At 31.9% G+C, this 17,298-nt stretch overlaps 1 protein-coding gene across 1 annotated transcript; it reads left to right on the top strand.

Annotated features, from left to right (window-relative positions):
- The first annotated feature begins 944 nt into the window (after window positions 1-944).
- Window positions 945-15,579, top strand: LOC145325225 (calcium-activated chloride channel regulator 1-like). The gene is made up of 18 exons (XM_080168141.1): window positions 945-1,070; window positions 6,783-6,891; window positions 7,366-7,390; window positions 8,242-8,303; window positions 8,673-8,759; window positions 9,296-9,344; window positions 9,742-9,821; window positions 10,462-10,642; window positions 11,010-11,169; window positions 11,238-12,527; window positions 12,624-12,680; window positions 12,752-12,830; window positions 13,011-13,103; window positions 13,408-13,495; window positions 14,042-14,164; window positions 14,433-14,561; window positions 14,996-15,098; window positions 15,466-15,579. Exons 1-18 carry the CDS (start codon window positions 1,043-1,045, stop codon window positions 15,534-15,536), a joined length of 2,814 nt encoding a protein of 937 aa, XP_080024267.1. The 5' UTR covers window positions 945-1,042; the 3' UTR covers window positions 15,537-15,579.
- The last annotated feature ends 1,719 nt before the right edge of the window (window positions 15,580-17,298 follow it).

The raw sequence follows: 17,298 nt of genomic DNA, 5'->3' as shown, positions 1-17,298 counted from the left end.
CAAAATTAACAAAAACTTCACGCCTTCTTATAAATTAAAAAGTAAAAATCTTTAAATAGGAAGCAATAAAAAACTTCTTTTTTTGTTAAATTGACCGAGTAATAAATAATGATAAGAAAAGGATTCAGATATACTATCATTCCCGCATAAAAAAATCGGATACAGTCCCGTTCGTGACATCGCATCCTAAGTGGCGTTTCGTCGTATTTTCACAGTAGCTTTTCTTCTATTTCTAGCCCCTGCAAGGGGCCCTAACTCTGCGGGACACTTACCTAACTTAACCTGATCAAAAATAACCTATCAAAAGCTACTGTGAAAATATGAATGAAACGCCCCTTGCTAAAATCAGAATATCACCATATATTAAAAGCTCCAACGACTACATTAAATGAACAATTTATCATAAGTATCTGAGGATTGTTAAGATTGTCTTCGCTCTGATTGGAGAAGCTTAAGTGTCGCACATCATTCAACCAATTAGAGTGCAGGTAGTTTCCAATCCACCTATCCTATTGGTCAAAATTTATGAACTTAAATTGTATATCCGCTTTTAGATTAATAATTATACAAAAAACGAATTTTATAAAAAAAAAATCCTTAAAATTTGATGCAGATTTCAAATCTCCCTCTATAAAAATACATATTTAAATACTTGTGAGTTGGTAATTAAAAGCTATTTATTATATAATTACAAGTTTTGATAATTAAATTGTTTCAATATCAACATAAAAAAAATAAAATATTAATTTTTGGCTGTTTTAATATTTCGAATCTATTGTAAAAATGTTTAATATATATTTTGAAAGTGTTTATTTTAAAATTTAAGGTATCATATTATTTTTTAATTTTGTAGATAATAAAAAATCATTTTCATATCTAAACATTTTGACAAAATCAACATTTGCAACTGTTGCAAATACAAATACATTGTTGATAATTAGTCAGAACTGATGACACACCAAAATTTGGATATGATTAAATGTTAATAAAGTGCAAATATAGCTTTGTTAGTGAGAAACTGGCCTAAGGTCTGGTCAGTAAGATGAAGAACATTATGCTTGGGTTGGTTGGTAAGTCTTTGATTTTTTTCTATAGTGCCTGCGCTCCTAGCATCTAGATGAGAAAACAAACAATTTGGGAAGGAGTAATATTCTCCAAGGGTACTTACTCTTTAAAGATTTTAAATTGCCTACCTCTAAATAGATCAAGTAAGGTTGTAAAAATACATTAGTACCGAAGTACAAAGAAATAATGGATGGTCAAACAGACGAATGGGTTATAGAGCAGATGTTCATTGGCCATCTATAATACAAAGTAGAACGACGTCTGTCTGTCTGTTTGTTTGTAGCGAAGGATTTCGCTAACCGCTGAACTGATCAGGTTCTCCTTTACAGAGTAGCTTTTCATAGGTCCCGGGAAGGTTTATAACTATTTTTTGGGGGGATGGGACACCCCCAACCCCCCTAAAAAATGAAAAATACCCCCCCAAAAAAAAAATTTTAAACTAAAATTAAAATAGTGGGGTGGACTACCATCCCTCAAAAACCTCTTGGGGCCCAAGTCCCTAGAGGCTATGGGGCGAAGCCGCTAGTAAAAAAATATAAAGAAAGAAAATATGTTATAATTTAGTATGATATCACGAAATATTTTTTTTGTATCACAAGGTAATTTAATGATATACTAGATGCTCCTGTTAAAGGATACGTCACCAAAATATATCAAATAGCAGACAAGAAAATTACATTTCCTCCATAGTGTTTCTGACTGAATATAGAGTAGCTTTGCTACATAACTATTCATACCTTTCATTAAGCTGTACTTTAGCTTTGATTATTTGTACTAAAATCCTAGTTTGATAAAATACTCATTTGGTTTGTCGGAGATTACAATAAAGTTAAAAGATAGATTAACAATTTTATGTAGTTGATGATTTGTTTTGATAATTTATTTTTGATTTAAGGTTTTTTATTTTTCCTTTTATGTTTACATAATATTTAGATTTTTTTTTAAAATAGTATTTAGTTATAAATCTTTAGGGTGAAAATAGATTAAAAGCTGAGCTAGTTTTGGTTATGACCATTCAGCATAAGATCTTAAGCATCTACACTATATCTCACTTGGTCTGTCGGTTTTTCTGTGATGCACAAAATACTTCTTTTTCTCTTCAACTGCGAGATAAAATTTTTGGGTTCAAATTTTGTTGAGCATAAATTACTTGATCAGTCGATCTATCGGCATTGCTCTATAACTCATAACATTTAAACACTGAGAATCTGCTTTACAATTCGCAATTTCAGACTATTTGTACATCTGTTTTCATGTTTCTCTTCCATAAATTTTTATAAGCGTCGCCAAATATTTAATGTTTTAATTCTTATTTCTTCTATAAGTTGTACCTCTCTATCAAAACTGAAGAGGATAAATGAATGCGGAAACCTTTGTGTAAAACTCAAGGAGTTCAAGCTTTGATATTTGAAAGTATGAATAGTTGAAGATTAAAAAAACCTGTTAAAAAGTAATTTACAAGAAAATTTTCTTTATTGGTAATTCAAATGTCTGTTTCTTAAAAACTTTTACAAGCTTATCAAGTTTTGTTTACCCTTTTGCGTAGCTAACAAACTGAAGGACGGAAGGATTTGTTATAAGATTTATAAGTAGTTTTTTGCTTTGTCTAACTTACTAAAAATGGTCTGAAGGGTTTTTGACTATATATTCAAGCACATCTTTAAGCAAGTTTTGGGTTCAAATACATAAAATTAGATCTCATGGAGTATCCCGTCCACTTAGGCTATCCAAGGCTATCTTGTTTAGTCTTGAACCCCTTTATTTTTTAACTTTTTGGAACAGAATTTAAAATCCTTTTGTGTGAATTGTGACGCATACAAAAAAAGAAGAAGTGATCTCGAAAGAAGCCTATTATATAGTAGAAATTTTAAATTTTATTCATTAAAGTAATGCTGTGTTTATATATTGATTAACTGCGCTAATGTATTTATTCATCCTAATAATTTTAATATTTACTACTAAAAGGTACAAAAATTAAGATTTATTATTGTTATCAGAGAGGATACTTAATATGTGACTATGTCTGTCTGTCCATATGTAATGCGAATAACTTTATTAAACTACTTAATTCACTAAATCTTTCTTTCCAGTATGGCTTCGAAACTGATTTATACCCGCTGGATTAGAACTGGTTCTCAGCCAGACTGAAAAGTCATGTATTACAAACAATTTTCCACGTATATCAAAATAAAAATCATAAAATTAACAACACTTTTGTTAGCTGTCCATAATACGATGCAATAAATTCATTTTCTATCTCTCTTTCTCGCAATCTTTTTCTTTTTTCAGTATATCTGGTTCTCTAACTTTCTATCCCTATCTACATATCTATGAATCTAATAAAGGTACTAAGAAAGATAGGTAATGTCTGATTGAGCCAATAGGAGAACCGCATCGATACATACATTTAATCTCATTGGTTAAAATTGTGTACACATTTTGTTACGAACGCATGTTTTTTTTATTTCATACATAGATAAAAGTCAGCTGTAAACAGTATATTTTCTTAGTTTATATCGGTACATACATTTAATCTCATTGGTTAGAATTGTGTACACATTTTGTTACGAACGCATGTTTTTTTTTATTTCATACATAGATAAAAGTCCGCTGTAAACAGTATATTTTCTTAGTGGAAAGCTTTGCGGAATCAGACTTAATTTCCCAAAAATTTTGTCTTAAATTTGAAAGCTTCAAAAAGAGGTGGATTCTTTAACCCATTAGTGCCGAGCGCCACTTTTATGGGCCGATTGAGGTGAAAGTTTCAGGGAAGCTTTATAATGGTCAAAATGGAATTCGTATTTTTTTGTTTTGCTCTAGTGTCGTGCACAGGAAAGTTGCAAAAAAACCCGGTTCGGCTCGGCCATAAATACCAACCAGGCATTATTACCCGTTTTTGGTGCTTTCCCCCAGCGTTAAAACCCGGTTTTCCTGTAAAAACCCGGTTATTTTGACCAAAAATCGAAAAATGTAATTTTTGAACGCCAAAAGTGAGATGAACACTTTTTAGAACTTTGATACGATCCGTAATTAAAAACTACACAACCTCATGTAATCTATAGAGCTACAAGTATAATAGGAAGCGATTTATTTCAAATTTTGTGTTTAGCCAGCGATTTCGGGTAAAAAAACCCTGTTTTGTTGTTGTTGTCAAAAAAGATCTATTAGTGAAACCGGGTAATAAAAATTTCAGACTCCAAATGGAAATGCCGAACCGGGCCTATATAGGGCGTAAAAAAACGATAAAAAAATCATATAAAAAATAATAATTTAAATAAAACGAATTCACAAATAGATGTACTTGTCAATAAACTTTAGATTTAACGAAAAAAATCAGCGACTTTACTATAAAAACAAAAAAGTTAGATGGGGTATTTTGAATTTTCATGATTTTCAAACTTTGTTGATCTATACCGGCAAACAGAAGTAAGCAAAACTGCCTGCTCCAGGTGGAAATGAAAGCCAGGGTAGTAAAGGGGGGATTCATACTGAGAATGATGCAATTATGAAGCCGGAAACCGGGTTTTTTTACATTTTCTGGAACCGGGTTTTAAAACCCGGTTCGGCACTAATGGGTTAAAGAAGGTTAGGCTGGCTACTCGCTGGTGAGGCAAAATTATTTTTGTGAAAAATCCTCCAAAATCGCATAAAAAATTTACAAAAACTAAATAAAATCTTAAAAGGATTATTAACATATGATTTTGTTTAATTTTTGTAGATTTTTAATGGGCTTTTGGATGATTTTTCACAAAAATAATTTTGCCTTTTTGAAGGGGGTATTTACCCCCCCCCCCCCCAAATAATTTTGGGGGGGTAAATACCCCCCCAAAAATAAAAAATCTCTAACAAAAAAAAATTTTGCACGCTTCGCGCGCATTTTTAATACTAAATTTTTAATAAAATTTAAATCACCCCCCAAAAAATATTTTACCCCGGGGGTAAAGAAATGTTACCCCTGCCAACAGATTTCAGAGGGGGTAATTACCCCCCCCCCCCCCCCCCAAAGCAAATTTTACCCCCGTGGTAAAAATTTGGGGGGGTAAAAAAAATTCGCAGCGCGCTTCGCGCGCCATTTTACCCCCCCAAAAACCGAATTACTCCCCCCTTAAAAAAATTTTACCCCCCCCAAAAAAAAAAACTTGGACGCCCCTGTCTGTCTATCAATCAAAATTTTAAAAGTGTTACTGCTCTCTACCATAATCTTACTTGTCTGTAAAAACAAAAGAATTATTAATTTAAAGGGAGTGTGAACGTAAAAATTTCTCATCTGATTATCAAATCTTAACATTTACTAAGCACATTTCACTACACTGATCAACCAAAAACGTCCTATTAACAAAAATATCCAGGAATAATGCCTTGATTTTATGGTATTTTGAGAGGGAAAAAGGAAAAAACAGGGAAAATCTGAACGTTTTTGATTCTTTATAATGTTTGTAGGGATATTTAACTTGTCATATATAGTTGAAACAATTTACTTACTGTTAAGGATTTATTTTATGCTATAAAATTGCCAATTAGTTTTTTTATAACGTAGTAATTAGGTAAGATAAGACATATTTTAAATTCGTATTATTGACAAAAAAATACCTCACTGTCTACAAAGGGTTGAATCTCATAGGTTATTTAAAATAATAATATCCTTTTTTATTGTGTTGGACAATAAATAACCCACTTTTATCAGACTGTTTATAAAGAAATATTGCGTCTTTATTATTTACAAATTTGTAATTAAAGGTGGGTGAGAGATGGGCCATCTAAAGTTAATTGGATAATAATAAAAAACCTGTTTCTGGCTTTGTTATTGTATTTGGTTTTCAATAAAAAATATTGCTTATTTTATCAATTTCTAAGTAACTATACATTGGTTTAAAGCAAGGATTATGTTAAAAGTCAGCTTAACTGTTAGGAAAAATCTAGAACTATGTGAAAAAGTTTAATTTTAGCTATAATGGGAGAAAAAATCAATTTAATGGACATTTTATATAATACGGAAAATTTCTTCCTTTCCCTGTACCTTATAAAAATCGTTGGAAAAAGCCGTTTTTTAAGCAAACAAAAGCGCGTTTTGCTCTATCTGTGAGATATTATGAATGAGATAATGTTAAGATTTGATATTAAGATGAGAAAAATTTACGTTCACAGTCCCTTTAAAAATATTCTAATTGTTCTTGTTGTACTCAAATTAATTTTCAATTACTCTAAATTTACTTTTTAATAATTTTTACAATGTATTTTGTGTACCTGTTAAAAAATTTCTTTTGATTTTTGTTTCTTTAAACATAGCAATATATAATGGAACCAATTTAGTAAGTAGCTTTCTATCTATTCTATTTTTCTATTGCGCAAATAACAATTAATTAATCACTATAAGAGTCAAAAGAGTGCAGAAAGGGGGTGTAATTTCTACCAAGTCAATATTTAGACAGGTTGAATGGTTATTTATCGCATCGTATTTTAAACAGCTTTCCGCTGACTTCAAAATGTACAATTATAGGCAAAAAAAAAACATTTTTTAGCCCCGAGATGCCGAAGGCACGAGCTAACAAAAATGGTTTTAATCTTATGGTTGTATGTTTTTACATTCATAGAAAACTGGATATGATACGATGCTATAAATATTTTTCATTATGGCTGAGACCCGGTTCAAATCCAAAGGATATTAATCGTGTTTGAAGCGATACTGGAAACACTGTACAAAATTCTAAATATTGCAGGTTGTCTGTTGTTACTGTGCCATGTGCCTGTAATCCCTGGACGTGCCACCATCAAGGACAATGGATACGAGGATTTTGTTGTGGCCATATCTCCAGATGTTCCACAGGAATATAACACACATATATAACTTTTATAAGCGAAGCTTTTATATAATTAGGGTATGTACGACGTACGTCCTTAAGTCCGTACATCTCTACATCAGTACAGAATACTAAACTAAAATCAAGACTTTAAATTAAAAATAAATAGCCTAAAGCCGTCCCAGAACCTTTCCTAAAATAGAAAACTACTTCGTTTTAGAAGTTAGCGAGATCTTAAAGGCAAACAAACAATAAAACTTACTACATTTCATACAGGTATGCCTGACCACGCTAAACCTTTTATTTAATTGTCTACTAATAAATTGAATTTCTGAATTATAAAATTTCAAAAATAGACACTTCAAAAATCTTTAAACTAAGACTTTGTTAGTTTTTAAGAATAGTATTTAAGCAATTGGGTAGAGGTTCTTTAATTACAAAATAATAAAATTGTTGATAATCTCTAAAAGAAGAACATGTGTGTAATATTGTTATCACAGGATGACAGTATGCTCGACAGCATCCAGGTACACACTTTTCCCTCAACATTTGACATGTTTGGGGATAAGGACATTGTGTTCATTTAAATGGGAAAATTAATGCATCGATTTGGGGCCGGAGTCGTACAGCTCCATGTGTGCCTTTCGCTCCAGCTCTTAGCTAGTAATCAGTGAAAAAGGGGACATTGCGCTATTTATTACACTAGTCCCCAAAGTGTCATAATAACGTTTTCTAATGCGTTGGCATAACAACTTTGAGGACTTTTACTGAATTTTTGGTTGGTTAATTAAATTGAGTGTCCAAACATTTCAACCACTAATTTAGCCGCGTTTTTTCGATGGAAATAGTTGAAATTTGTTTTAAAGTTAAAACAATTAAATATGTAAGGAAAAAAGTTCGTTAATGTCATTAAATATTGAGACATTTTTTTCAATTTTATAAAAAAAATCCCTTAAGAACTATAAAGCATAGCTAGGACATTTTATTAGAAGGACTCCATATATAGTGCTTTAATAAAAAAAATCTAATCTTAGATAAATAGGGAAAAATGCAATTCGCTTACATAATAAAATTAATAATAATTAATTTATTGAACAAAATGTTCTCTACAAAAAATAACACCCACGTTTCATAATTTTATATTAACAATTTTGTATTTTTAGATTCAATCTAAATAAAAAACGATGAATTAGATAAAAACATCTTTAAATATTGGAGTACCTATCTTGTAAATACATATACTACATTTATATGTAGTATAAAAGATATTTTTTGAAGAATCGCGACTATTAACAAACCACTAGCAGAGATATATAAATAGACAAACAGACAGACTAAAGGTATATAATAGCTTCGTCACTGAAATGTTAAATTTTAGAGTATGATGAATGATATGAGCAGATATTTGTACATTGCCACCAGAAAAAGAGCATATCTAAGGTATTTTATTTAATAACAAGGTTGACTACATCAGGAAAAGCGAATCTTTTTAATTGGACAATATAGAAGAAATTCAAAATTCGTCCTAGTCAAGAAATCAATAAAATTGATGTGCACCCCTAATGATGATAAACAGAATTTCCCTTCTGTAGTTTAAATTATTGATTTAATAGTTTTGAAACTGTCGGTTGGAACTAACCAATCATTGTAAATAAAGTTTTGAGCCAACAAATAAAATGATAGTTATTTAAAACTTAGGGTATTATGTACAGTTCATGTTCCCTCCTCATTAAGTATAACGATTATTAACGCAAAATCAAACGTTTTGAGGAAGTCAAAAAGACAATAAATTACATAATATGAATTTAGAACTGTAAAAATCCTGTTGCCAAAAACCTGGAGGTATGAAACTAATGGAACCTTGTCTGGTGAAACATTTCAAGATGCTGAATTCAGGTAAAAACAAGGATAGAAATTTTCAATAGGAAAAGTTATTTATCGCATCGTATTGTATACCCAGCTTTCCACGGATAGAAAAATGAAAAATTACAAGATTAAAACCAGTTTTGTTAACAAAACTGATATTAATATTTTTAGTTTTCACTCAATATTCGTAGAAAATTGGCTATAATATGATATAATACATAAGTTTTAGAAAGGCTAAGAACCGGTTCTAATCCAGTGGTTATTAATCAGTTTTTCTAATTATTCTACTAAATTAGACAAAAGATCTGCTTTCAATTTCAATCATCTTTAATGAAATTAAATGAAATAAATAATCAAATACTATTGTAAGAATAATATTTTGGATGCTAACCATGGAAGACGACTTTATTCTTTCGCGCATTCAAAGAATTTAAATAATGCAATAGAATGTTTTGTAAATGTATGTAAAGTTTTTTAATTGAGTTTTTACGAAAAAAATTAATTTCAAATAATTTTTTTTCTTTTCTTTTGATTTGAATTTTATATTCAATATTCATAATATTTAGAATTGACAGAGCAAACAGTGCTTATGGAGACAGTCCTTACACAAAACAGGTATAAATTGCTATTATATGATTTTATTATGGAGGTTTTAGTAATTAAAAGTAAATATTCTTTAGACAACTGGGCATCTACGGTGTCTCTTAGTTGTCATATTTGTTAAGTAGAAGCTTTGATTTCTGCAGATTTCCTTTTAGTTTTAAAAGGAAGGGAAAAAATATTTTTTAAAGTGGGATACTTTTTCCTTATGAGGTTGGAGTTACCCTCCCAAAAAATAGTTATAAATATTTAAATGACCTACACAAAGCTTCAATGTAAAGGAGAACAATATTAGTTAAATGGTTAGTGAGATCTTTAGCTACAGACACACACACAGCACATAGATATCCTGTTTCTTATTCATAAGGATTAAAAAGTGTGTATAAAGCTTGTCTAATCCAGTTTATTGCAGACCCCAGATTGTGGAGTTCCTGGCTCTTACACCCATCTAACTCCAGAATACGTCAAGGATGGTCTCATCTATGGAGACAAGTAAGAACAATTATCTTAGTAGCAAATCTGGATGAAGAAAAAAAACTAAATAGTGGGTTTAATCATATTTTCACAGTAGCTCTTGATTGGTTATGTTAATGGTAATGATTGCCCCGCAGGGTTAGAGCCTCCCACAGGGGCTAGAAATAGGAGAAAAGCTACTGTAAAAATACGACAAAACATGAAACACTTCGTTTTCTTCCCTGATCCGCAAATCTATTCTACATCCATGTCTATCAGTACATCTCAGGGTTTTGTCACTTTACATGAAGAATATGGTATCTTTTTTTCTCTGGCATAGTCAAAAATGACTCATCCAGGTCTCAGGTGGCTGTGGTTGACAGTCATTAATAATATCTTTAACTAAACAAAAATTTGAAAATCGGACCATAAACACCAAAGATATGGGAAAAATTTGAAAAATATAAAATAGCCTTAAACCTGCTAAAAGGCAGTCCGACCGCCATTGATGTTTATAGTTAATTGTGCTCCTTAATGATGGGAATGTTGTCAAAAAATTTCAGCTCTCTATCTTTTATAGGAGCCGAGAAATTCACGTTTCCCCCAATTCATTAATTACGGACGGACATTGTGAATTATAGAGTAGCTTCGCTACTAATAATGGCTATATAAATTTTAGGGGGAAAACCTTGATCCATGAGTTTGCAAAGTTGCGTTGGGGTGTCTTTGAGGAGCATGGATATCCAGGTGATGACAAGTTCCCCATGTTCTACCAGAGAGATCAGTGGACTGCTGAGGGACAGGTTACAGTCACAAGACCAAACTTCTGTGTTAATGGAGAAATTAAAGGTTATGAACAGGTAAAGCTTCAAATTTAGTTCACTATTAAAAAATTTAAATATTTAAATTCAAAACATAATTTAAATCTGCTCTAAGCTAGATTATTTTTTAAGTTTATCAAAAGTAATATATTTTAATAGCAATTCAATCAATTAAATTCTTAATACAGTAACGTCCAATGGGGGGGGGGGGGGGGTAAGGTGTGATTATCACTTTCCCCTCCAAATAAGAAAAGCTTGGAAGTCCTTGCCTCTGTGATATAAAGATTAACCTCCCCACCCAAAAAAAGCTTGGACGTCCTTGTCTTAATAAATCTCAATCTAAGCCATGTTGTTTGGCATGTGATTGGAAATAATCATCCAACTGTTATATTTGTGATACGTGTAGGATATTGAGACTGGTGCAGCTTGTGCTTTGTCTTCTGATGGATCAGGTCTACCCAATGCCAACTGCATGTTTTATGCAACACAGGATTCTAGCCTAACCTCATCTCTTATGGCTTTGCCTTATCTCTCAACTAATGTTAACTTCTGTGATGATGATGAAAGTAAGTTTTATTTTATAAAATTCTCGATATAGCAACAATAATTGATATTGACATGTTTTGCATTTTAGATTCTTTTTACCACAATCCTGAACTACCTACAAAACAAAACTTGTACTGTAATGGCAAGAGCACATGGAGTGTTATAGAAGACAGTGATGACTTTAAGGATGGTGCCAACCCTCCTGACAACACCATTACCAACCCTGAGCCCCAATTTATCATAGTTGGTGGTGAGGAGCAAGAGATGTCCTATGTGCTAGTTATGGATGTCAGTATTTCAATGACCACAGGTATTGACAGACTTAGTGCCATGAAGGATGCTGCTAAGCGTTGGGTAATGTTTGATGTTAGTGATGGAATTAAACTAGGTGCCCTTCCTTTCTCTTCATATCCTGTACCTAAAGATGGCTTTAACATGACTGTTGTTGATGATCAATCTAGAGAGGAAATTATTGAAAAGATTAATAACTTGAAAGTCATCTCTGGAACCTGTATAACCGATGCTTTGTTCCAGGCTGCTAAATCACCTGGCTTGTTGAATGACCAAGAAGGAAACTCAATCATACTTCTGACAGATGGTGTTCAAAGCAAGGGCCATTGTGGTACAAATTATGAAGAAGCTAAATCAATGCTAATAAGCAACAAAATCAGATTGATTACAATTGCTATGGGAGATGATGCAGATCCTGAAATTGAGAGTCTTGCTGTTGCAACTGGTGGTAAAACCTATTTCATAGATGATGAGAGTGGACCAGGTGAGTTCAGTGATGCACTTGTTGGATCCACCACTTCTCAAGCAGCTGAAACTATGAATAACACTGATATTGTAATCTTTCAGCAATCTTGGTCATCAAATCAGACCATTAATGGAACCTTTGATGTTGACTCCTCTATTGGAAATAACATGACATTCAGACTGGAAGTAAAGAATGGAAATCAAAACTGTGAAGAGGGCATTGATATCAAAATATTTACTCCTGGCCAGGATGAACCTTTGCATGTAAATTTCATGTGCACACAAGGAAATCTGGGAACTTTACTCTTTCAGTTCAATGGAACAGCTAACATTGGCAACTGGAGATTTGTAATCACAACTGAGGAATGGTTTGATTCAATTTCAGTTATTGTTACTAGCAGATCAAGAGAGACTGGAGATGATCCTATTCAGACAACATGTTGGTTCAATCAGGGAGAAGAAGATATTGAAGGTAACACAGTTATGAAAGTATCTGTTATGGCTGAGGTGACGAAGGGAAATATGCCTGTTATGGGAGCAATGGTACAAGCTTACATCACCAGACCACTTGATAATGAAACAAGTCCTGCGATAGAAATGGAACTGTTGGATAATGGATCAGGTAAACCTTAGTTGTTGGTATCAAAGAATTGAACTGATTAAAATGTCTATAAATTTATGACTTTTAAACATGTATTAAATCATATATATAAAACAGGTGCTGATGTTGTTAAAAATGATGGAATCTACTCTAAATACTTCACTGAATATGCAGGTAGACTATTTTCATTTGATTCCAATAGACAGTTACAAATATATAATACTGATATTTACCGTTTGACATAGGAAGTGGACGGTACACTGTGAAATGCCAAGTGGTTGGAAATGAGGAAACTCTTATCAATGAAGGTTTTATTGCTAGCAGGTATAAAATTAATTGTTAGCTTGCTTAATATCAATAAAACAATTACTATTTGTTCTAGAATAAAGGTTGTATTTAAAAATGGTTGTTACGATAGTTGGCTTTCAACTATTAGATATTCCACCAGAACCAATAAAACTAAATCAAATAATTTTAGGCCAAAAGTAATTTCTTATATTTTAGAGCTCTACCTGAAAAGCCAGGGGCACCAGTATGCTGTGGAAGTAATGCTCTTCATCCCAACTCAAAGACATCAAAGTCTGGTACTTTTACCAGGTAATTCTAAATGAAAATAAATTAAATCTAGGGAAGTGTCAGGTTTAAGTCTGGACAAAACTATACTGACTCCTTAATTCTACATCTTAATTTCAACATTGATAGTCAGAGCAAAGGTAGCAGACAGATTCAACTTATTACAAACCATAGATGGGACTTTAGAGTCAAAGATTCTAAAACAAGGCATAGGTGATTATCTACTAATACTGTCAACGTCTTTGGGAGGTAAAAAAAGGAAACAAATTATTAACCTGAACCTTCTTATGTCAAATATTAACAATGCATTAACATGAAATTTACACAGACAATCAGGTGGTGGATCCTTCCAGGCTAAAGAAGGAGAGGTACCTGATGGAGATATCTATCCCCCCTCCAGAGTTACTGATCTTAAGGTATTCTATTAATAATGAAAAATCAAATAAATGTACTAACAATTTAGTTAATAAATACATGACTATTCATCATGGAAATTTTCACTCTAAATTTCAGTTTTCTATTCTTTATGAAAAACTAGCGGATACGCCCCTAGAGGCCTCTAGTGGAACTTTGAATGCTTTTTTTATTTCAAATATCTAATTAGAGAAATAATTGGTTTATGTTTTTTGGGAAGGGTAATTTTTTTCTAGGGGCAATTTATCTTAGGAGGGTGGTGGTACCCTCCCCCAAAATAGTTACAAACCTTCCCGGGACCTATGAGAAGCTACCCTGTTAAGGAGAACCCGATCAGATCAGCGGTTATCGAGATCCTTTGGTACAAACACACAGACAATCACACAGACAAACAGACATTCTGTTACTTTAGTATAAGGATGAGAAAGTCATTTTTTGCTAAAATTCGAATTGATCAAAAGCATATGCAGTATAAATTTGGACAATGTAATCATGCTTATTAGTAATACCAAACAATGCAAAAATTTTCACAGACATAATAATTGTAGGTAACAAACATGTGTGGAGTGCCCCAGTTGACCTTCACCTCTCCTGGAGATGATTTTGACTCTTTCAAACCTGTACAAAAGTACACCATCAAGTACTCTATGTATTCTAATAACATGACTCAGGTAAGTTTTTGCAATTGAAACCATAGATTTTGCTAAATAAAAAAAGAATAATCCAATTTATTTACAAAACTGTTGACTGTTTAAAACAATTTGATTATGATCAATAGTAGCAAAGCTATATAGAATTGAACTATACCTCCTTTTATTTGAATGGTCACACTTTCAGTTTACTATAAAGCAACACAACAGATAGAACCACAGAAGGACATGAAAGCTTATAGGGTAGCTTTGTAACTAAAAATACTAAGATATTTTATGTAATATTCAGGATAACTTTGCTGATGTTTCTATCCCTGAACTGACTGATAGTGACATAGTTGGTGATGACACCCTCAAGTTGACTCCCAGACATGGTGCCAAGGAAGTTATTCTGGAACTCAACCCTGCTTTGTTTCAGGTAATTTTCACTTAATTGGTTGTCACAATACTAAGTGCTTTTCTGTAAAGCTTTGACTTGATCCCTGACAAATTTTTCACTTTACCTGTAATGAAAATAATAATTTAATATGGTTCTAAATTTCTTTGATTACATTTTTTTATCTCTTTTTTCTAACCTTTGCCTCTAGCCCCCACCACATTAGATCTTAGTTTTTATGTATATGGACCAAAATAAAATACAAACTTGTCCATTACTTACTTAAGAGGCTCCTATGAAAATGAGAACATAATAGCCAAGTAATTAACGAGATCTTAGCGATACCTTAGTTGATTGAGATTAAATATAACCTTGCTAACCTAACAAATGGTTCAAATTTATGATAAAACAGAATTTTTTTATTTCCTAATCAAAGGTTTGTGTAAGACGACATTTAAATATTTATTTAACTTTAGCATGGAACAACATACAGTTTTGGTATGCTCGCTACAGATGAAGCTGGAAATAAAAGTCCCCTGTCCAATATTGCCAAGGGTAGATGTGCTCCTAGAAGTTCAGGTATAATTTGAAATAATTATTCTTTGATTTAAAAACTTCAATTTTTCATTGGCAAAGATCTTTAATGTTCCTTCAGGAAGTAGATAAATGCAGGGAGGGAGGATACATTGGACTGTTTAATACACTAGACCCCAAAGTTTTATAAAAAAGGTTTCTTATTCGTTGACTTAAAAACTTTGGGTTCTTTTATAGAATTTTTTATTGGTTGGTTCATTAAATTGAGTGTCCAAACGTTTCAACCACTAATTGTAATCTACAGAAGTAGTAAGTTTGTGTACTTGGGGATGTATTTCAATATATCGGACATTGTCTTATCCCTTTAGATCCCTGAGATAAATGTATATTATATTGTATTATATAATTTTAGGCGTGGAGAAGGTTGGTGCAAGCATGGCAGCTTTGAGCTCCGTATTGGTCCTTCTATTTGCTACTCAATAGATAATTAGTTTTAGAGTAGCTGCTCTAAATAAATATATGAAGATATATATATAATCATTATCACATTTTAACCAATTTTTAAATACAACATTTCATAAACAATAAACATATTTTGAAATACAAAATTGAAAGTAAGATAAAGAAATGTCTAGATTACAAAAAAACCTAAGTATTTGGATGTTCGTTTGCCTTTCTAAAGCAAAAGAAAATTTCAATTAAGTTATATTCATTAATCGTTGCTTTAGAGGAGATAATTCTTAATTGTAAAGTGTTAAAAGTTAATTAACAGGATCTATGTCTGTGTGTGTGTGTGTGTCTATCTGTCTGTGTGTACCAAAAGATCTCTGTAACCGCTGAATAGATTTAGTTTACCTTACAGGATAGCTTCTCACAGGTCCTGGGAAGGTACATAAATATTTTGGGGGAGCGTACCATTCCCAGAGTTATAGCCCTAAGAAAAAATGCCCGCCCCCCCCCCCCCCCTCCGATTAATAGATAACAGATACTGTAACTAAAATTCATTGTTTTGTCCTATAAATGCATTTATGACAGAAACCCAATAACAGAACATTCTTTCAAAGCAGTTGACAGTACCAGTTTTTTATCAGGCCAACGTCGTCCGATCAATTTTAGACCATCTGCTGCTAAACTGATTGAGTTCTACATTTTAGGAAAGCCTTACATAGGTCCTGTGGTGGTTTAATGCTATTCTATTTTTAATTTAAGTCTTGGGCCGATTTAAGGCTTTTTTTTACCCTTTCCTGTCTTCAAATACAGAGTCCTTTATATGTTATAGGCTCGGGGTATAACCGTAACTTATGATAAAATAGAAATGTATATCATTAATATTTTTATTTTATAAAATAACACATGATTAGGCAATTATAACAAAACAGTTCTCAGTTTTATAATTTATATATTTTACAATAATAAGTTTTATTGCTTTGGTTTTTCAAAAATTTTTCAGTATAGCTTCGAAACCGATTAATATCCGCTGGATTAAAACCGGTTGTCCGCCAAACTGAAAAATCATGTATAGCATCGTATTACAGACAATTTTCCCCAAAAATTAAAATATAAAAATCATAAAATAATACCAGTTTTGTAAGTCTGGTCCTTCGGCCTTTAAACAACTGGTTTTAATCTTATAATTTTTTATTTTGATATCGGCGGAAAGCTGTCTATAATACGATGCCATAAATTACTATACATATATCAAGGGATAAGGGTAACAAGGACAATTTTGTCCATAAGTAGCGCTACAAACACAAATCAATAACAATTTTTTTAAAACATATATGTAGAGAAATTAAATTAAATTTTAAAAATCTAAGTATTAAATAGAAAAGGTTAAGAACGGTTTAGCTTACTCAGCAAGGATAATAAAAGTGAGTCTCAAATACTGTTAAGTATGGACGGACATATCCTGATTATAGAGTTTCTGCGCTTCGAAAAAATATTACAATAATGACATAGTTTAAATTATTTAATATTTTAGGAACATAAATTATTATTGGATCATAATTAAGATTCATTTCTGTAAATTTTAACCTTATAAACAGAAATTTATCATACAATAACTTAAATTTTAAAATGTTTAAAAGAACTTCCATAATTAAATTCCTATGATATGAAGATTATAATAAAATGACGTTAGTCTGTCTTTCTATTAAATAAAATTCGTAAAAGCCTGACTAATCTTTCCAAAATTTTTGAAGCTCAAGGCAGGTTTTATGCTCTCAGGAGGATGTGAAAGAATACC

The sequence above is a fragment of the Acartia tonsa genome, chromosome 7 (assembly GCF_053477335.1).
Source record: "Acartia tonsa isolate MP-2025a chromosome 7, ASM5347733v1, whole genome shotgun sequence".
NCBI classification, from domain to species: Eukaryota; Metazoa; Arthropoda; class Copepoda; order Calanoida; family Acartiidae; genus Acartia; species Acartia tonsa.
This window is presented reverse-complemented; position numbering and strand designations above follow the sequence as displayed.

What these genes read in the sequence shown, in the direction of transcription:
- LOC145325225 (XM_080168141.1), top strand. Translation starts at nt 1,043, where the DNA reads ATGAAGAACATTATGCTTGGGTTGGTTG. An exon ending in TCTCCAGATGTTCCACAGGA is followed by an intron (nt 6,892 to 7,365) that starts ATATAACACACA and finishes GTTATCACAGGA; the next exon opens with TGACAGTATGCTCGACAGCA. An exon ending in CTTCTGTGATGATGATGAAA is followed by an intron (nt 11,170 to 11,237) that starts GTAAGTTTTATT and finishes TTTGCATTTTAG; the next exon opens with ATTCTTTTTACCACAATCCT.